The sequence below is a fragment of the Arabidopsis lyrata genome (assembly GCF_000004255.2).
Source record: "Arabidopsis lyrata subsp. lyrata unplaced genomic scaffold ARALYscaffold_4, whole genome shotgun sequence".
Lineage (NCBI taxonomy): Eukaryota > Viridiplantae > Streptophyta > Magnoliopsida > Brassicales > Brassicaceae > Arabidopsis > Arabidopsis lyrata.
The window spans coordinates 15,497,664-15,515,661 of NW_003302552.1; the positions used below are offsets into that span (position 1 = coordinate 15,497,664).

At 36.0% G+C, this 17,998-nt stretch overlaps 8 protein-coding genes across 12 annotated transcripts; 5 read left to right on the plus strand and 3 right to left on the minus strand.

The window, feature by feature from the left end:
- The first annotated feature begins 875 nt into the window (after positions 1–875).
- On the plus strand, positions 876–3,754 carry LOC9315479 (UV radiation resistance-associated gene protein). 3 transcript variants are annotated; one of them, XM_021028660.1, is made up of 6 exons: positions 876–1,410; positions 1,682–1,888; positions 2,161–2,341; positions 2,554–2,693; positions 2,859–3,086; positions 3,191–3,754. In XM_021028660.1, exons 1-6 carry the CDS (start codon positions 1,225–1,227, stop codon positions 3,308–3,310), a joined length of 1,062 nt encoding a protein of 353 aa, XP_020884319.1. In that variant the 5' UTR covers positions 876–1,224; the 3' UTR covers positions 3,311–3,754. The 3 variants fall into 3 exon arrangements, with proteins under 3 accessions (XP_020884319.1, XP_020884320.1, XP_020884321.1); XM_021028661.1 differs by having other exon boundaries at positions 877–1,410; positions 2,557–2,693; XM_021028662.1 differs by having other exon boundaries at positions 1,228–1,410; positions 1,660–1,888; positions 2,557–2,693.
- Positions 3,755–3,889: 135 nt separating this feature from the next.
- Positions 3,890–4,798, plus strand: LOC9315480 (small ubiquitin-related modifier 5). Of its 2 annotated transcripts, none has more exons than XM_002879367.2 (3): positions 3,890–4,143; positions 4,278–4,424; positions 4,526–4,798. In XM_002879367.2, exons 1-3 carry the CDS (start codon positions 4,039–4,041, stop codon positions 4,595–4,597), a joined length of 324 nt encoding a protein of 107 aa, XP_002879413.1. In that variant the 5' UTR covers positions 3,890–4,038; the 3' UTR covers positions 4,598–4,798. The 2 variants fall into 2 exon arrangements, with proteins under 2 accessions (XP_002879413.1, XP_020884323.1); XM_021028664.1 differs by having other exon boundaries at positions 3,890–4,128.
- Positions 4,799–4,920: 122 nt separating this feature from the next.
- Positions 4,921–7,710, plus strand: LOC9315481 (purple acid phosphatase 13). The gene is made up of 6 exons (XM_002879368.2): positions 4,921–5,310; positions 5,642–6,209; positions 6,293–6,513; positions 6,606–6,796; positions 6,883–7,155; positions 7,389–7,710. The coding sequence occupies exons 1-6, from the start codon at positions 5,046–5,048 to the stop codon at positions 7,503–7,505; spliced, it is 1,635 nt and encodes a 544-aa protein (XP_002879414.2). The 5' UTR covers positions 4,921–5,045; the 3' UTR covers positions 7,506–7,710.
- On the minus strand, positions 7,591–12,004 carry LOC9315482 (ubiquitin carboxyl-terminal hydrolase 1). 2 transcript variants are annotated; one of them, XM_021028659.1, is made up of 3 exons: positions 11,814–12,004; positions 8,080–11,184; positions 7,591–7,991 (listed from the first exon to the last, which is right to left on the minus strand). In XM_021028659.1, the coding sequence occupies exons 2-3, from the start codon at positions 11,133–11,135 to the stop codon at positions 7,751–7,753; spliced, it is 3,297 nt and encodes a 1,098-aa protein (XP_020884318.1). In that variant the 5' UTR covers positions 11,136–11,184; positions 11,814–12,004; the 3' UTR covers positions 7,591–7,750. The 2 variants fall into 2 exon arrangements, with proteins under 2 accessions (XP_020884318.1, XP_002881240.1); XM_002881194.2 differs by having other exon boundaries at positions 8,080–12,004.
- A 328-nt stretch (positions 12,005–12,332) lies between these two features.
- On the plus strand, positions 12,333–13,425 carry LOC9317308. Its single transcript, XM_021027131.1, has one exon. The coding sequence runs from the start codon at positions 12,603–12,605 to the stop codon at positions 12,819–12,821; it is 219 nt and encodes a 72-aa protein (XP_020882790.1). The 5' UTR covers positions 12,333–12,602; the 3' UTR covers positions 12,822–13,425.
- A 261-nt stretch (positions 13,426–13,686) lies between these two features.
- On the minus strand, positions 13,687–15,358 carry LOC9315483 (cysteine proteinase inhibitor 5). The gene has a single exon (XM_021029328.1). The coding sequence runs from the start codon at positions 14,254–14,256 to the stop codon at positions 13,825–13,827; it is 432 nt and encodes a 143-aa protein (XP_020884987.1). The 5' UTR covers positions 14,257–15,358; the 3' UTR covers positions 13,687–13,824.
- A 32-nt stretch (positions 15,359–15,390) lies between these two features.
- On the plus strand, positions 15,391–15,884 carry LOC9317309. Its single transcript, XM_002879370.2, has one exon. The coding sequence runs from the start codon at positions 15,463–15,465 to the stop codon at positions 15,655–15,657; it is 195 nt and encodes a 64-aa protein (XP_002879416.2). The 5' UTR covers positions 15,391–15,462; the 3' UTR covers positions 15,658–15,884.
- Positions 15,885–16,019: 135 nt separating this feature from the next.
- On the minus strand, positions 16,020–17,122 carry LOC9315484 (ubiquitin-conjugating enzyme E2 11). The gene is made up of 2 exons (XM_002881196.2): positions 16,534–17,122; positions 16,020–16,446 (listed from the first exon to the last, which is right to left on the minus strand). Exons 1-2 carry the CDS (start codon positions 16,909–16,911, stop codon positions 16,216–16,218), a joined length of 609 nt encoding a protein of 202 aa, XP_002881242.2. The 5' UTR covers positions 16,912–17,122; the 3' UTR covers positions 16,020–16,215.
- Positions 17,123–17,998: the final 876 nt, after the last annotated feature.

The following is a 17,998-nucleotide window of genomic DNA, read 5'->3' on the forward strand; positions in this document are numbered from 1 at the left end:
ATACTTGAAAATATCATATTAACATTTCACCATAGCTAATGAGACTCTTGTGGCGTTCCAATCGAGTAAAACCTTGATCACCAAAACAATCTCCTCATATTTTACATATCATGTGACTCACAACCACTTCACGACAGCACAATAGTTATAAGAACTCTTGTACAACATTTCCTGGAATCAATGACGCTTTGGACCAAAGCTTTATTTTTGTGTCTGATATGATGAGTTTTGTGATTTGTAAAGGAAGAGGAATTAAACTTTGGGTTTATCGTTTGTAAAGTAAGAGAGATTAATCTTTGACATGATTAAATGCAAAATTACTTAATAATACTTACGCTAAAATTTGATTGGTCTTACAAAAGTTGTAACCTAACATAACAACCAAGCTTTTGATACCATATATGCACATGATGAAGTTTTTGGAAGTCAGAGAGCATATTAATACATCCAACATTGTAAAACCAAGTTAAACCAAGTTAAAGTTTTGCAACTTTACTTTCCATTTCCAAAAATATCTAGAATAATCTTATGAAGTCAAAAATAATAATATATCAAATTATTATTGTCAAGTTTTTAAAATTTGATAAATAATATATCAAATCGAAGCATTCGAAACGAGGAGTTCAACCCTATTTTAAAAATTTTTAAAATTAAATATGTGTTCGTGAAAACGTTTACAAATTAAGATATCCCCATAATAATTGGTTCAACATTGAGATAACCGGTAGGAAAGAATTGGTTTGCCACAAAGTACAAAACAACTTTGGTTAAAGGAATCATACTTTCCATGAGGAATCGCCACCAGTTGAGAGGATCGAACGGTGCCTACTACTTAACCCAGTCTTTAGAGAATACCCACCCGTTAACTAGTTCGGGTAACCTCTGACCCGGAAGTTTCTAATCTCCATCTCTTTCCTAAAGTAACAAACTTTAAAATTTCTGCAAAATCGAACAACGAATCAGCCTGAGAAGCTTCTTCAATCCTGTGTATCAATCTCTCATTTCTCCGATTCGTTTCTAGCTTTCGTTTCTCTTCCTTTGAACCAATCATCATCTCCAGGTGATCGGTTTTCTTAAAGTTAGGGTTTTTGATTGTTCTAATCCGATCTCTCGGTTCCGTTAAGATTGGTGATGAAATTCGAGGCGTGATATGAAAAGATCTGGGTATTTTCGTAAAGACTTGATGCCAGAACTTGCGTTGCGTGGGTTCCGAGATCATTGTTGATGGAAGGAGAATCAGAGCGAAGTTTGTCAGAAAATTTGAGAAGAAGCGATCGAGAAGATGTGAAGATTATAGAGTGGGAAGAATTTGACCATGAGCTCACGAGGTTATGGAGTCTTTCTTCTGCTCTGAAATTAGCAACAGAGAAGAAGCAAATCCTGCAGCCCAAACTTGAGTCTCTTATTCAGGTTTTTCTCTTACTCATGTGTTTCCTTTTGGGCATGTCTGGTTTTGATTCATTTGAGAGGACAAAGCATAAATTTTTATTAGTGGCATTGTCTTAAGGAATGTGGATGAAGATAGCTAGAAGAAACTCATTCAAAGAAAATTTATGCTTTCTTATTGTGTTGTTTAGTCTTATTGCTCTTGATGCTCTACCTAGCTTATCTCTTACTTTAACTACCCGATGAGCTTTAATTGATTAGCCCGCGGATTAGCGGGCGGCAAAATTTCGGGCAGGTTAGTACTGAATCATTGAGACGCACTAATGAACTTGAAGAAATGCGTCAGAGATTGGAAGCAAGAAAATTGCTGGTGGACAAGACATCAATTGCTTGCAAAGTTATTGAGCAGGATGTTAAAAAGAAAGAGGATAATCTAAGTACAGAAGTGAGATCTTTGCTAGTAGGCGGAACAACTCTTTCCATTGCTAAAAGTAAATTGCAGGTATTACCTCATTCAGTGGAAAATAATCTTATTAGGAAGCAAGGTGCATCACTTTTGCATGTCCTGGTGTTTGGCTATTTCAAACTAGTTGTTTCCCTATGTTCTCTTGGCCTCTTCTTTGACAGGCGTACATACAGTTTTGATTTCTATTTTCATTTCACGACTTACGTTTTCTTCATCTAACTGTCTTGTAGTTCTACTATGCTGTGACCAAATTGGTGAATGATTGAATCATAGATACACTGTTTTAGCGTATTTTTCTGTTTTCATAGGAATCCAACTGCCAACTAGAAGGAGAGAGTGGTTATGCACATTTAAAGATTGTAACGAATAAGCTGAGAAAGAGGCAGCAGTTCATGATATCTCAAGTTTCATTTATCTATCCCTTGAAGATTGAGGCTGGACCTTCACAAGACCAAGAACTGGAATCATTTCCTGGTGGCAGTAGATTAGGTCAGTTAGTCTAAAATCTTATAAGAATTAAGAATGTAGCCTTTGATGAGAACGAGACCTAACTCCTTAATATCTTTTAATGCATGCCTTTATCTTTACTTCAATTCAGTCTGATATTGATATCAGGACTAATTTTCGTTTTGTTGTTGTAAGTCTTTGAAAAAAATTCTTCATTGCAGCATCTTCCCTGCTTGACATGCTTATATCTTTAGTAGGGACTAAGCCTCTGAGTCAAGGATCTGTGAGAATTCTGGGGTTGCCTTTTAGTATGGCCCCGTTTACTAGGATGAGCTTCTTCACTGACAAGAAAGAAGTTCAGAAGTCCGCAACCGCCCTGGGATATGTAGCCCATGTATGTTCTGTTCTCTTTTCTTGTTACTGATCTATGCATTAAAATTTGCTTCATACTTGTGTTTTGTGTGCGGCCTTAAATCTCTTGGCTCTGGTTTTCAGGAATCGTTTTTGGTTTAAAATTCTTGATAGAAAGTACTAATGGCTTCCTGCTTGGCTTTTACAGGCTGTGTCCCTAATAGCTCCTTACTTGAGAATGCCTATTCGTTATCCTTTGCGCCTAGGTGGTTCCAAAACATACATTCGAGACTATGCACCTTACATTGAGCCTTCACAATCAGACATGTCTCCGATTACCACGCTTTCCCAAAATTCTAACTTTGTAGAGTTTCCTCTGTTTCTGGATGGTCAAGATACAACACGAGCTGCCTACGCTGTCTTCTTATTAAACAAGGTTAGTTAAAGAAAGTTTTCTTTTTGCTCCTCTTCCTGATACTTGAAACAGTAGAATGCATAGTTTGCCTCTCCTCTCATCTAAGCATAGTCATCATATCACAGAACATCGAGCAACTCCTGAACTTTGTGGGGGAAAATAGTCTAGGACCACGTCAGGTTCTAGCAAACCTGAAGGAGCTAATTCGAATCATCCAATCTCCAGATTATATCGATTATTTATGATGATGACGATGATGATTACGACAATAATGATGATGATGAAGATCTCCAACAATGTTTTCTCCTCATGTTGATCGATCCTTTCCTTCTCACACATCTTCCGGTGTCTCTTCTTTTTCCTTGAATCACCTAAAGTCAGACACTTTGTGGAGGTAAAAAAGTAAAAATTATTTATTTCGTTATAGAAATTTTAGACATGGAAATTCTCTTTAGGATGAGACTCCTCTCTAGATGTGATGTTTTTGGTTTGGAGAGACAGACGATAAACGAAAAGCGTAGTCTATTATACAGTTTTTTTTTTAGTTCTTCTAACAGATGTATTTGTTTTTGTTTTTTGTTTTCCTTTTTTTTTCCTTCTCTTTGTGCTAGTATCATTTGAAATATGTTTGAATTTGTAAGTTAACAACAATGATGCTTGTTGCATGAGTCAGTACAATTTTCAACGTACTGTAGGAATGTGTAACGTGTGAAGGATGATCGAGAAAACAAAAGACCAGGGGTAAAATGGGATATTAGTAAAAAAGAAGAAAATGGACCAATAAGAGTGTTTGACGAGGATTGTACTTTAATGTTCGTTCAAAGCTCTTTTAACTTTCCCATCACTTTCTTACCTTTCATCTCTCTTCTCTCTCTCTCTCTCTCTCTCTCTCTGGAACCCAGAAAAAACCTCAAAACCCAGAAAGATCTGTGCAAAAGAATTTAAAGGTCTAGTTTAGTTTCTCACAACAACAATGGTGAGTTCCTCAGGCACCATCTCTGCTTCATTTGTATCAAAGAGGTCTCGATCTCCTGAAACACCCCATCAGAAGATTACTCTCAAGGTCAAGAACCAACAGGTCCATTCTTCTTCTACATTATCTGTTCTTTTCCCTTCTTCTGACAAACAATTTAGGAAAATCTCTTTTTTTTTTTTTTTTTCATTCCACTTAAAAATATTGAAATATTGAAAAAACACCTCTTTTTCTAACAGGGAGCAGAGGATCTGTACAAAATAGGAGCTCATGCACATCTAAAGAAACTAATGAGTGCTTACTGTATGAAGAGAAACTTAGATTACGGTTCTGTCCGATTCGTCTACAACGGTAGAGAGATCAAAGCACGACAGACTCCTGCTCAGGTCCCTCATCTTTAGCTTCTGATTTTTGTTTATATTATTTATCTACAACAACACTGTTGCTCACTGTTAATTTTAATTTAATTTTTTGTTTGTTCCAACAGCTGAAGATGGAAGAAGAAGATGAGATCTGTTCGGTCATGGAACTTGGCGGTGGCGGTCCTTACACTCCTTGAGATCTCGCCGGAATTTCTTCAAAATTTTCCCGATTTGTTCCCGGGATAAACAGAATTAGGCCTGCTAAAGACTTTAGCTATTTTTCTTAATTACAATTTTAATTTCCATGTTGCATCTTAAGTCTCTCTTAACGTTGTTTTTTTTTGTTAAGTGTCTCTCTTAACATTGTTGTTAATTCGTACTAATATTTTCCAAGGAAATTAATTAATATTTTTTCTCTCGGTAATTGGTTTCTAATCTGAGAACCGGACATCGATAAAGCGTCCACCGGTTCACATTGTAAACCGGGAAATAATCGGAATCGATTTGACCTTTCTGTACATAACCAAATTTCTTATTTGTGGTAAAGAGTTTTCTTTTTGGTTTTAATGTTAAGATTTTATTCTAAATACTATAGAGTTTATTATCTTCTTCGCTACAACACACATTTATGTAAAAAAACCAAAAATGGTGGTAAAATGTACAATGTCGATGTCCTTTTTCGTCATTTTCGCTTCAACTGTTACTATCATCGTTCATGGTTTCCCTACGACGCTCGACGGTCCGCTTAACCCCGTGACTGCTCCACTCGACCCGAATCTTAACCCGATTGCATTCGACTTGCCAGAATCCGACCCGAGTTTCGTAAAACCCAATCCGGAGTTTCTTCCCCAACAGATCTCTGTCTCTCTCTCTTACAGCTTTGACTCCGTCTGGATTTCTTGGGTCACAGGTCTTTTTGTCTCTTCAACTTTCTCTCCCTTTCGAAAAAAACAATTTTTTTTACTGCAAAGATCGAAATATTATTAAATTCTCAAACTTTGACTTATTTATGTTTACAAAAATGTGGAATGTGTGATTAGTTTCGCTTGAAAGTACATAAAGTTTTAATCTTTTTGAGCCAAGACATGGATTTTCTTTTATAGCTTCAACAGTTGTTGTTCCGGTCTGTTACAGCATCAAGATTTTTGTCTTAAAAATTCATCCTTTAAGAAACTAATTGCTTTTTTTTTTTTTTATCTATGCATTTGTTTGAAGCATGGTTGTTGTATTATATACTACAGGGGATTACCAAATTGGTGAAGAAGATTCTGCACCTCTGGATCCTAATTGTGTGCAAAGCATAGTCCAATACCGTGAATTCGATGTCCGTAGTACTATAAATAAAAATGCAACAGGCCATTCTATTGTTTATACCCAACAGTATCCTTCTGAGAATGGTCTCAAGAACTATACATCAGGTATCATCCACCATGTTCAACTCACAGGTCTTAAACCAAACACATTGTATCGATACCGATGTGGAGACCTGTCTTTATCAGCAATGAGCAAAGAGTATTACTTCAGGACAATGCCTAAGTCTACATCAGAGAATTACCCGCACAGAATCGTTGTGGCTGGAGATTTGGGTCTTACTTACAACACATCAATAGTTTTGACAAAGATTCTGTCTAACCATCCTGATCTTGTGGTTTTAATTGGAGGATTCAGCTACGCGGATACTTATCTCGCGAATAACACTAAACTAGATTGTAGTTCTTGTCATTGTGAGAAAAACGGAACCAGTTCTAATTGTGGTTCTTGTTATTCAAGTCGAGAAACTTATCAGCCTCGCTGGGATTATTGGGGAAGGTAAAAGAAGATTTTTCTCTAGTGATTGTGAATCCTTTGGTGGTTTTAAACACTAAATTAATGGGGGCCGTCCTTGATGACAGGTTCATGGAGCCACTTACAGCTAATGTTCCAACCATGATGGTAGCAGGAGAGCACGAGATTGAGCCGCAGACCGATAATAATCTGACATTCGCTGCATACAGTTCAAGATTTGCATTCCCTTCAAACGAAAGCGGTTCTTTCTCACCATTATACTATTCCTTCAACGCGGGAGGAGCTCATTTCATAGTCCTCAATTCATACACACCTAATGATAACTCATGTAAAGCTTCTCCATGTTTTAAATTTCTTTCTTTAGGTTTAAATTGCATTGAAATGTGTTCTGATTTCCCGAATTTCCTGTTTCTTCAACAGCTGATCAGTATATTTGGCTTGAAAGTGACCTGAGTATCATAAACAGATCAGAAACTCCATGGGTGGTTGCAACTTGGAGTCTTCCTTGGTACAGCACATTCAAAGGGCATTACAGAGAAGCTGAATCCATGAGGATAAATCTTGAAGACTTGCTCTATAGCTACCGAGTCGATATCATCTTCAATAGTCAGGTATGGTGTGTTGTGCTGTTGGAGTATTCCTTTGCTTTTGGGAAATATGTTCTTTGACACTGATTTTCCCATAAAACATGAATTAGGTTGATGCATATGAGAGATCAAACAGAGTCTACAACTACCTGTTAGACCAATGTGGCCCGGTTTATATAACAACCGGTGCAGGAGGAGCTGGGAAGCTGGAGACTCAGCATTTAGATGACCCAGGAAACTGTCCAGATCCTTCTCAGGACTACTCGTGCAGATCCAGTGGCTTTAACTTCACGTTGGAGCCTGTAAACAATGAGACTTGTCCGGTTAAGCAGCCGGAGTATAGCGCATACAGAGAGAGCAGCTTCGGTTTCGGTATGCTAGAAGTAAGTTAGATCTCTCTCTCTATTCTTTATCGCTTTATGTTCAAGTAACCTACTAAGATTAGTTCCTTGGGGCATAAGCATGCTTGAATCTATTGACTGCAAATCACATGAAATCATAAATCAAACTCAGAACCGGTTCGTTGTTTTCTCAGATGGTACCAATATAAACCAGATGCTTGTTGTAGTTAATTGCTTAAACCGAATAGGTGATTGTTAACGTTTGCCTTTTTTAGGTGAAGAATGAGACGCATGCATTGTGGAGCTGGAACCGGAATCAAGACCTTTACTATCTCGCCGCCGACGTAATATATATTGTACGTCAGCCTGAAATGTGCCCGGTTTTCAACTAAACCAAGTAGTTATAACGGTAGAGTTTATAACGTTCTACAGTTTACGTAGCCATTATCTATAGCTGAACGTAAAAATATACTTAACTTTTCAAACAAGGCAAAATGTTATAACTTTTTTTAACTCAATTGTCAAGAGAGTCAAATTCACCAGCACAAATTGTGAAGAACGTCAAACCTATCTTGACCTTTTAACTTGTATTATAGAAAGAGCAAAAAAAAACAAAAGATTTCCAGTCTCTAGGTTCTCAGATTCGTTCGTAAAATAAGATATACGCTTCAGAACGGAGAACTTCTTCCAAAGAAGCCCGTCGAACAAAAGAATCGCTTGCGTGATACCATATGGATGAGTTTGGTTCTTTAATATCAGACTGCCTCATCTCCTTGTGGCCTCCTCTAATGTAAGCAACATAATGACCTCCTCTCATTGTCCCTAAATGCTCCACTAACCCGGCCAACCTGTAAACCGGCTGGTCTTCTTCGGAGCACCTAGAGAGCGTGAGAAATAAAACAATGATTGGATATTATGATGGTTCAGACCAAATGTGGCAACATTAAAGGAAAAGATTCTGCGTACCTGGTATCCATATATTGGCTAAGATCAATGAACTCTTGGAAATCAACATGGCCACTTAGCTTGCTTATTCTGCCTCGAGCATCTTGGCTGAACCTTTTGAGATGAATGGTCAAGACAGGTGGTGCCTTGTTTACAAGTACCTTTTTAGTAGCAGCTCTTTTTACTATCACTTTCTCAGAATCTACTGCCAAGTCTTCCCAGTTTTCACATTCATTGTCGTTGGCTGGTTGAGAACTGATGGTTTCTCCACCGAGGATAGGAGTTTCAGTAACAGAAGAAGTAATTGGAGCTTGCTTTGGATCTGAGTCTCCCAGAATTCCATCATCTATTGCGTTTTCCTCTTCCTTGCAGTTTGGCAATTCTGTGATCGGAGGAGCAGCTTTATACCCGTTTTCGGGATCTATACAGGATTGACTTAATGAATTGTCTCTACACTCATCAAAAACCGAACTAGCTCCATTTTCATTCACCCATCCTTTGCTCAATCTTTCAGTTTTTCTCTTTTCTCTCAACCGCTCAAGTTTTAGGTTCTTCGAACAATTCTCACAATGCCAAGCATTGTCTTCTGACAAAATCTCAGGCTTGGTGAACTGAGCCAAACACCTATCTACAGACACTGGTGAATCCGAATCATCAAGAACTGCAGGATCAGAGTCGCTGCTGACAGCCATAAAACAAGCTTCAGAAACTTTAGCTTTAGATGGTGGTCCAAAAACAGGTCTTTCAGATGTCTCACGGTCGTAAAATAAACTGTTAATAGATTCATAATCTATGTTTCTTTCATTGTCACCGTTCATGAATGACGAAAAAGTTTCACCCTTACCTGCCCTAACTGTTTTATCATTACTGCTGACGGCCATAAAACCAGCTTCAGAAACTTCAGATTTAGATAATGGTCGAAAATAAGGCCCTTCCGATATTTCAGGCTCGTCAAAAAAACTGGCAAAGTCCACATAATCTATGTTTTGTTCATGGTCACTGCTTACGAATGACGAGGAAGCTTCACCCTTACCTGCACTAACTGTTTTATCATTACTGCTGTCAGCCATAAAACCAGCTTCAGAAACTTCAGCTTTAGATAGCAGTCTAAAAACAGGTCCTTCGGGTATCTCAGGCTCATCAAAAAAACTGCTAAAGTCAATATAGTCTATTTTTGGTTCATGGTCACCGCTCACGAATGACGAGGAAGCTTCGCCCTCACCTGCCCTATCTGTTATATTAATAGAGGAGATGCCAGGTTCATCAGCGTTACAGTCAAAATGATCTTCGATTTGTTCATGGGGGCCGCTGACATATGACAAGAAAGCCCCATCCTTACCTTCTGCAACTGTATTATCATCATAGGATAAATGATCTTTGTAAGGCATATACAGAACCTGAGAATCTGGAACCATCAAGGGAAGCTCTTCATCAGCCCACTGATTTGCAGATGAAGAACTTTTCTCAAAATCAGGAGAACGGAAAACTTGAGCCTCATCTATCACTGCGGAAATCCCACTTGCAGATGTGTCTTCATTAGATTGCGTAGCTCGTGATTCTTCTTTATCTGGTACAGTTTCTGGTTTTGCAGTTACATCATTATCATGCATCAGCGTTTCTGTGCTACCTACCAAAGTCTGATTAACTCCTTTAGCCTTGGTTGATGGGGCGGTATCACTAACATCACCTAGCAAGTCCAAATCCGACCAAAATTTATCAAGTTCGTATTGTTCGGTATCAGATTCTGTTGTGATATCAGAGACCTGCTTATCAATAAGGGCCATAGCAGAAGGGTTGGAAACAGTGAAATTGTGATCCGATGCAGGTTTAGCTGACCCAACTTCTGAATCTTTGCCGACTGCCCCATTCTTAAGGACCTCCTTTGCCAGAGAAACGATTCGTTGCTTTTTAGGAGGAAGTTTCTTGGACGGAATAGGTAAAGAGAGATCCAAAAAGGGTTCATACACTTTTGAGAAATGCCCGCATGCCAAACAAGAAACAGTGCTCGAAATTTCACCTCCAAATACAGAATCTATGAGAGTAGGTTTCTGATATGTAGAACTGTCATTACTATCAAAAACACCAAGCTTCTTCCTCAGGCTCGATTCTTCAATGCTCAGACCATCCAACAAACATCTAAGCAACTCATGACTGTCATGCTGCTGATATCCCCTAAATTGAGGAGCCTGAGAACAGACAGAAACGAAAAGGGCTCTTGGATTTATCGCACTCCTAAAAAAGCCTGCCTCTGATTTTGATTCAGCAAATAATTTCTTCAGGGAAGAAACGAGAGGCCCGCTAACAGATAGATCATCTTTCAAGAAGTGCTCACGTAATTGATCCAAAGAGAGAAGGCTCTGCATTACAGAATTAAAGAAACATGTGTTCCCAAGGTTAACTAAACCTCTTACAGCATAACCATCTCTTGCTTCTATACCACCAGTGAAACTACCACCAGTGATATTACCACTTCCTGAACATGAATATTCAGTTTCAAATGAAGCGGAGAACGTGTTTGGAGATCGTTCTCTAATCAATTTCACGACTTCCAGCAACAAATCTTTCTTCTCACCATTCTCTTCTTTTTCAAAAGGGACAAGTGATTGGCATGAGAAACACCATCTTAACTGAGGATTTTCACATTGAATCACCAAACGGTGACGCGTCAACCTGAAGTGCCGCATAACATGACTCTGAGCCCCAGTCGGTAAACCAACATCTCCACAAACATAATAGCCACATTCCAAACAAACCCAAATAGCCTTTTTAGCACACTTCTGGTCAGAAGAAGAAAACCAGTATATCCCGCTACTAATACTCGCTTTACTTCCTCTCTTCACGTGCACTCCTTCCTTGCATTCTCCACACTTGATTTGTTGAGAGGATTTAATCTTTTTCAACAGCTTATCCAAATCAACAAATTTATCAAAATGGACACAAGATCTTTTTTCCGGCACTGTCACAACCTCCTCAGTTACCTCCACGCTGTGCTCAGATTGCTTAGTTACCTTCTTAGAGACCGTTGGAGGCAACCACAGATATGGAGGCTTTTGACCCTTCTTTAATCTCTTTCCCATTCGTTACTAATCAGAAATCTATCAAAACTTCAAAGCCAGACAAAGGAGACTGCGTAAAAACCATTATACAGAAAGATATTAGCTTCATCCGAAAAACTCAAATCACAGCTTAGCAAATAAAGCATTAGACGAAGCAAACAGAGAGATAAACATCCAACAGATAAAAATCGGAACTTTCCAACCAGAACACAGATATAGACAAAAAAGGAACTTATTCACATTCAAGTATACAAAATAAGTAGTAGGAAATGATGAAAGTAAGAATCAACTTGTACATCAATGAAAATCTAACAAAACCCAGGATTCTTAAAACGCACACATTGCAAAAAGGTACCAGCTTTTACGAAAAATACACAAAATTTGCTTCGTATGTAAGAAATATCCAACAAAGACCCTAAATTCAGAGTTACAAAATCATCCAGGGGCCTAAACAACTAAAAGTTGAGATTTTTTTTTATCTAAGTCAAATCGAAACACTAAATACTAGTAGTCAAGTAAACCTTAAACGCAAAAACAGATGCTTTTTGAACTAAAGCTGATGCTAGTCCAGAGCTTAAAAAAAAGCAGAATCCAGATAGTTTACCCACAAAGGAGAAGAATCAAAGAGGTTCAGAGAGAAGAATATTAAACGTGACAAGGATGGAAGACGAAACGATGTACAAGAGATTAGAGACTAACCTAATCTAGGGATTTGTAAAAGAGAGCACAAAAGGGCTTCTCTCAAAGTTCGTTCTTTTTTGTTTTGCCAAGGGTCACAGAGTCGAGAGTGAGTATTTATATTCAGTATCTTACTCGGACAAAGAGAGAGGGAGACGAAGAGAGCCCAATTCACAAGGGTAAAGGGAAATAGATACACAAAAAAAAAAAAAAAAAAAAATTAAATTAAAAGTAAAATAGAATAAAATTTTGAAACAAATCTACCAATATAGGGTCCAAATGGGAATATAGACATTTGTAACTTAATTATAGAAGTAGACCATATACTATTTATAATTATCAAAATAAAATAAAAGTAAGCAGGAAGTGAAGTAAAACTTGAGTAGATAAAATCAGGAAAAATAAAAACTTGAGTTAATACATATATTTTTACACTATACAAAACGAAAAGGATTTATATGTATATATATATATATATGTAAGTCTATTGTGAAAAAAAAAAAAAACTAACTATAACATATTTATTTTATTTTATTTTGGGTCGACATTTTGTTGTTATTAACTAACATCGATCTTAAATATGTACTGTTTCAACTAATAACATAACAATAATTACATTTGTGAAACAAAGTCTTGTTGGAATTGCATAACTAAGGAACCCTCCAAAACAATTAACTTTATTTAGCAAACGCAACCAACTATTTAAATAAAGCATCAACGCAAAATTAGAAATTAGAAATCTATAAGAAAGTAATAAACAATCAAAAGTAAGTGAAAACCCATTTAATTTACTTTATTCTTTTTCAGAATATGGCGATGTTGAAGAAAATATCGGTTTTATATCTCGCTCTACTAATTATTTTTGTTTTTGAGGCGAATACAATCAAAATGGAGCAAGTTATATCATATGATTCTATGCGTGTGAATCATGCATGGGGATGTTCTCAAAAATATCCTCAGTTTTGTGAGAAAACTAGGGCAAATCCATATACGAAGCCAAACCCAAAAAACAGTGAAGCTTCATCATAGGTGGTTGGAATTTTAGAGATATGAAAACATGACCATTCGGAGTAATATATATATATATCAAAAATCTCTAAAAAGAAATCAACAAAACGTATTACGGAGAACAAGAGGGCGGAAAATGTATTCTTTTATATGGATTAATATATCTTTGTTTTATTTTATAATCAAATATTATTCATATTTTATCCTTTCATAGATAAAATGCAATTTATATGATAATAAAATTGTAATTTTACTATTTTACTTTTACATTTCTGTAAAACAGACATTCTGATCATTGATGAAAATGATCAATCAATCAATCTATATTTATATGGTCATATATACACAATTATGTGTTTACAGTTTTTTTTGTTAACAACATGTATCATACTGATTTAAATTTGAATGTTGATATATCAAAGACATTATTAGCACAAACTACTTAAGTTATTTGTTGGGAAAGTGATAATCATAATCTAGCTGTTATGTTATAAGTAGGAAAACTAATACCGTGTATGTGTAATTTTTTTTTCAATATATGAATATATATGAACATTTATGTTTTGAATAAATTATCGTTGCAGGCTTGCAGTTAAAATAAAGTTGTATAAAGAAGGGAGAAATCATAATTAAACTTTTAATTTTTACACTTCTGCTAAAACATGTTATACTTCAAAAGGGAGATATATATATATATTTAGTGATACATCTCAATACAATCTTGTGTCCCATAATCTACATAGAAGATTATCCAAACATAGCTAGGAGATGTAGACCAGCACATGTAATCTATCAGTTTGTGTTAGTATCGTTATAGTGTCACCATATGGGTTCATGTCCAAATAATGCATGTTGTTTAAAAATAAAAAGTAGCAGATGTCAAAACTTGTTTAATATCAATTTCTTCAGATCATTTGCCCATACATGAAATCAGAAAACCAGATAATACAGAAATGAACATTTCCTTTGTTTATTTTAACTTTTTTTGCTATATTATTTAAAAGATATACTACATGTAAACTCATCATAGGAAGCGACCATTAATAGTGGCTGGCTTGAAGGAAGTGAGATTCATTGATTTCAGCCACGGCTTCTCCAGTACAATCGCCTCGTAGTTTTTGCTCGGGTCGGTGCCATCATTAGACACCACCACAAGCCGGTAATTCACACCAGAGACTATCTGAGACTCACCGCGAACAACTGTTACAAACTTCAATCCCGATTTGCTCTGTTTGTTATACTCAGAGACCGCGAATTCGCCTATCTTTACGATGTGAGGATCCTTAACGTCGCTGATGGGACTCCAGCTGCCGAGCGCCGCCACAAATACGTGAAGAGGGAGAAGGACGAGAGAGAGGAGAAGAAGGAAGATTAGCTTATTCATTTTGTTGTGTAAGAAACTTGGGGAGCTTTTGAGGGCTTTTATAGTAGAGGGCCTAGAGGCTTGTTGTGGCATGACTTCCAGATTTCTTGCAAGTTATTGAATTCTGATACTTGGCATAAGCCGCATAAGTGAGGCAAGTTATTGAAATAGTATTGAATAACGTTTATGGAAATGTATTCAAATATTTTTATTGGAATACTTTTTTTTTTTTTTTTTGGATCATTTCTCGATTTATGCGTGTCATCCTTGCGCAAGGGCCATGCTAATCTTCTCTGTATCGTTCCAATTTTATCAGATGTCCCCGAATAGACTTTTTGAACAAATATTTGAATACATTTAATAACAATAATGGAAATGTATTCGTGTCAAATATCTGTATTTGCGTTTATATGCGAGAGAGAAATTCACATTTCTGAATAAAGCACTATTGTAGTTCGTGAAAAGGAATATTTTCATTTTCTTGTAAAAGATCAAAATCATCACAAACACAAACTTCAAAGTTCAAACTCAAACGTAAGGTTTCTCTTCTATTTTCGTTTGGCATTTACGTACGGTACAATTTATATATGAATTCAGTATATATCTGTAAAAAAAAATACTAATGCATATACAAACGTAAATGCAAAAAGAAATGGTGTGAAACCATATTTCTACACAATTTCGTTTTCAAGATGGAATTGAATATTTGTTGATTAAGATATCTTTATCTTAAGATATCTTACCTTAAAAAGAAACTTTTTGTTGATTCCTTGATACCAAGCTGCATACTGATATTTCAGGGGTGACCGTAAATCCATCGACCAATATTCATTTCATATTTACGAAGAAGAAACCAACTAATTGAAAGAGTTAAGAAGACTAATCAAAACATGATTTGCCTGTAATTTGTAGCTTATTGTTTTTGTACCATTCAGAAAAACAAAAATATAATTCTGTCTTTTTGTTTGGTTAAAGTGATTCAGTTTTCTTTAACTGTCATCCAGTATATTGTTGCAAACTTGCAATGTTAACAAAATCTCTTAAGACGTGAAACTAAATTCTAATCACTTTAGGAGTAAAATAGAAAAATAACAATATCAATATTTTAGATGGATACACCAAATCTACATGCCAAAAAAAGAAAGAAACATAACAATATATTTTCTCCCATCTCCAATATTATTTAAAGCTTTAATAGTCCCTTAATGTTTCTCACAAAACAAAACAACAAATCTAATCTTTCTATAGATAAATTCGAGCTTTTTTCCTTAGTTCATTCAAAAAAAGAAAGAAAAAGATATGGGTATGTCTAAGAAATTAATAAAAGCTATTATTATATATATGGCTCTTATTATGGTGTTCTTCACATTTGCAACACTCAAGACCAATGCGGAAGATGTGATAAGCTACGAAGCTCTCAAACAAGATCATGCATGGGGATGTAGTCCAAAGTATCCTAGATTATCTTGTCTCAAACAAAAGGCCAATCCCTAGATTCATAAAGTCGTGAGTCTCATCCGAAGTGCAATATTTTTCTTTCTGTTTCTGTTTCGTTTATAATGTCATTTTTCGAATGTTTATTATATCGTACCATCATTTTTTTACCTAAATTTATGGTGTTTATATGTGATCATTAATTTGTATATGTATGTGTCATATATACATGACTTTTATTATTATTAATATAAAGTAAAAAGTATCACCGAGTTACAACTTGTAATGTTGTATTTGTTACACGACCAAGAAATTATTTTCAATGTTTCTTTTATCGAAACTTCTCTTAAAGTAGTTCAAACACGTTTATGTTCGACGAAAAAGAAACTCATATTTCTTAAAAAATTTCGATTAATATTCAATTTTCAACAAGGTTTAGCAGCTGCTATACAAATACACTTAACTATAGTATCCAATCTCTCGGTATTACACGACACTAAACTGACGAAACAAAACAGAAGTCTATAGCTATATAAAGCTATAATTATAGTTATATAGTCTATAATTATATAATCGCAATAGACATAAACAAATATATAAAATAAAAGAACTAATCAATCATCCCTTTGCATATTTCAGAGTCCATTCTCGCGCAACTTTCTCGTAAGCTTTCCGGTCTTTCCGGTACAGTCTCCCGGCATAATTGCTAACCAAAAACGGTTCAACCGGGTTCGATAAAATCGAACATACAGAAAGCAGTACAAGATTGATGGTCAACGCCGAAGACCATCGTGATCCTAATATATCAACAAAGATTTCTCCACTTTCGCTTATATTAGGATGAAAGATCTGGATTAGAGAAAAAAACACAAAATTATAAACCGGAAACCAAACATTTCGGAAAGATTAATAAACCGGATTTCTAATTTTGGTTACCTTTGTCTTGAATGTGATTTTGGGTGGTTGAAAAGGATATTTGGGTGGGATGTGAACGGAGACGGTGAAGACTCCGTTTTCGTAAGGGCAACCCACCGGGCCGTTAACGGTAGCTTCCCACCGGGAAATATTTTCCGGCGAAGGCAACGACGCTCTCACATGGGCCTTCAGGATGTGATCTTCCTCTTGGAATTCTTTCCTCAATCTTTTCTCCGATGATTTTGAGACGGTGGCCGGAGATTTAGACACCGTGGCTGGAGATATTTTATGGGAGTTCTTGGAGGTACGAAGTTTGAGTTTTTGAAAAAACATATTTTTGATTATTTTTTCCTCAATCTGTGTGTGAGAGAGAAAGAGACAATGCTTTGCTAAGCTCATATTTATACTTTCTTGAGTGTATTTATTTTATTTACTTATACGACAGAAATTACATATAATGCTTCATTTACAAAGAACTATAAAGAGTTTTAAGAAAACAATATGATGTATACAGTGAATGTTATTATTTACATATGGTGGAATCTAGCTAGAAGATAATTTTCAGGATTTTTTTTTTTGGCGTCAAAATTTTCATTTTGATTGGTTAAGAATAAAGGAGTCAAAACTTTCTAGGCCTGGGCATTCGGCAAAAACCGAGAAAACCGAACCGAACAAACCGAAATTTTCGGTTTTCGGCACCAATTCTCTGAAGGGGAGTGAACCGATCGGCAAAATAATTTGGGGAATTCGGGTAACGGTTCGGTACGGTTCGGCGAGCTGAAACCGAACAGTTATTCGGTTTTGTTCTCATCACTCCATCTTCTTCTTCACGTCTGCATCTCTGTGTGTGTAAGAGGAAGAAGAAGACTCAGCCGCCGCGTTGACTGTACAAATTAAACCCTAATTAATTTTAATGTTTTTGGGCTTGAATTGGATTTTTTTATTTATATTTGGGTTATGGTCGTTGGCCCAAAAATCAAAACATTTTTAATTGGATATATAATCAATTTCAGTAGGCCATAAGCCCAATAGTTTTTTTTTAATTTGGCCCAATATTTATTATACATTCCTTTATATAAAATAGAAACCCTAGATCTAATCAATATTTTCCATTGGCAGCCGTTTCTCCTCTTCCTCCTAGCGAAAATTTTACAGAAATTCCTCAATCGATTCTTCTTGCAACGCTCGTTAGTCTTGCTTTGATTGTATCATTTCTTAGTTCTTTTTTTATAGCCTATTGTAATAATATTATTCTCACATTTCTTCTTTCAATTTCTCTATTATCAATCTCACTTCGAATCCCCCTATCTTTTCTTCTCCTTTTTGTTTTCAAATGGTTTGACTCAGCTTCTTCTGGGTTTTTAGGTCAGATATTTTCCCATGGAAAAGCTGATTTTTTGCTAAGAAAATTTTCGGTTAACCGAATTAACCGAGAAAAAAATAATTTCGGTTTATTTCGGATCTGATTTAAAATCTAGTAACCGAA

Excerpts from the sequence above, each read along its gene's own strand:
- LOC9317309 (XM_002879370.2), top strand. The coding sequence starts at position 15,463 with ATGGGTATGTCTAAGAAATTAATAAAAGCTATTATTATATATATGGCT.
- LOC9315483 (XM_021029328.1), bottom strand. The coding sequence starts at position 14,256 with ATGCCACAACAAGCCTCTAGGCCCTCTACTATAAAAGCCCTCAAAAGC.
- LOC9315481 (XM_002879368.2), top strand. The coding sequence starts at position 5,046 with ATGGTGGTAAAATGTACAATGTCGATGTCCTTTTTCGTCATTTTCGCT. Across the intron at positions 5,311-5,641 it reads CTGGATTTCTTGGGTCACAG|GGGATTACCAAATTGGTGAA; the intron begins GTCTTTTTGTCT and ends TATATACTACAG. Across the intron at positions 7,156-7,388 it reads TCGGTTTCGGTATGCTAGAA|GTGAAGAATGAGACGCATGC; the intron begins GTAAGTTAGATC and ends TGCCTTTTTTAG.
- LOC9315479 (XM_021028660.1), top strand. The coding sequence starts at position 1,225 with ATGGAAGGAGAATCAGAGCGAAGTTTGTCAGAAAATTTGAGAAGAAGC. Across the intron at positions 1,889-2,160 it reads TTGCTAAAAGTAAATTGCAG|GAATCCAACTGCCAACTAGA; the intron begins GTATTACCTCAT and ends CTGTTTTCATAG. Across the intron at positions 2,342-2,553 it reads TCCTGGTGGCAGTAGATTAG|TAGGGACTAAGCCTCTGAGT; the intron begins GTCAGTTAGTCT and ends TTATATCTTTAG.
- LOC9315484 (XM_002881196.2), bottom strand. The coding sequence starts at position 16,911 with ATGAGCTTAGCAAAGCATTGTCTCTTTCTCTCTCACACACAGATTGAG. Across the intron at positions 16,447-16,533 it reads AAATCACATTCAAGACAAAG|ATCTTTCATCCTAATATAAG; the intron begins GTAACCAAAATT and ends TCTCTAATCCAG.
- LOC9315482 (XM_021028659.1), bottom strand. The coding sequence starts at position 11,135 with ATGGGAAAGAGATTAAAGAAGGGTCAAAAGCCTCCATATCTGTGGTTG. Across the intron at positions 7,992-8,079 it reads AGCCAATATATGGATACCAG|GTGCTCCGAAGAAGACCAGC; the intron begins GTACGCAGAATC and ends CACGCTCTCTAG.
- LOC9315480 (XM_002879367.2), top strand. The coding sequence starts at position 4,039 with ATGGTGAGTTCCTCAGGCACCATCTCTGCTTCATTTGTATCAAAGAGG. Across the intron at positions 4,144-4,277 it reads TCAAGGTCAAGAACCAACAG|GGAGCAGAGGATCTGTACAA; the intron begins GTCCATTCTTCT and ends TTTTTCTAACAG. Across the intron at positions 4,425-4,525 it reads CACGACAGACTCCTGCTCAG|CTGAAGATGGAAGAAGAAGA; the intron begins GTCCCTCATCTT and ends TTGTTCCAACAG.
- LOC9317308 (XM_021027131.1), top strand. The coding sequence starts at position 12,603 with ATGGCGATGTTGAAGAAAATATCGGTTTTATATCTCGCTCTACTAATT.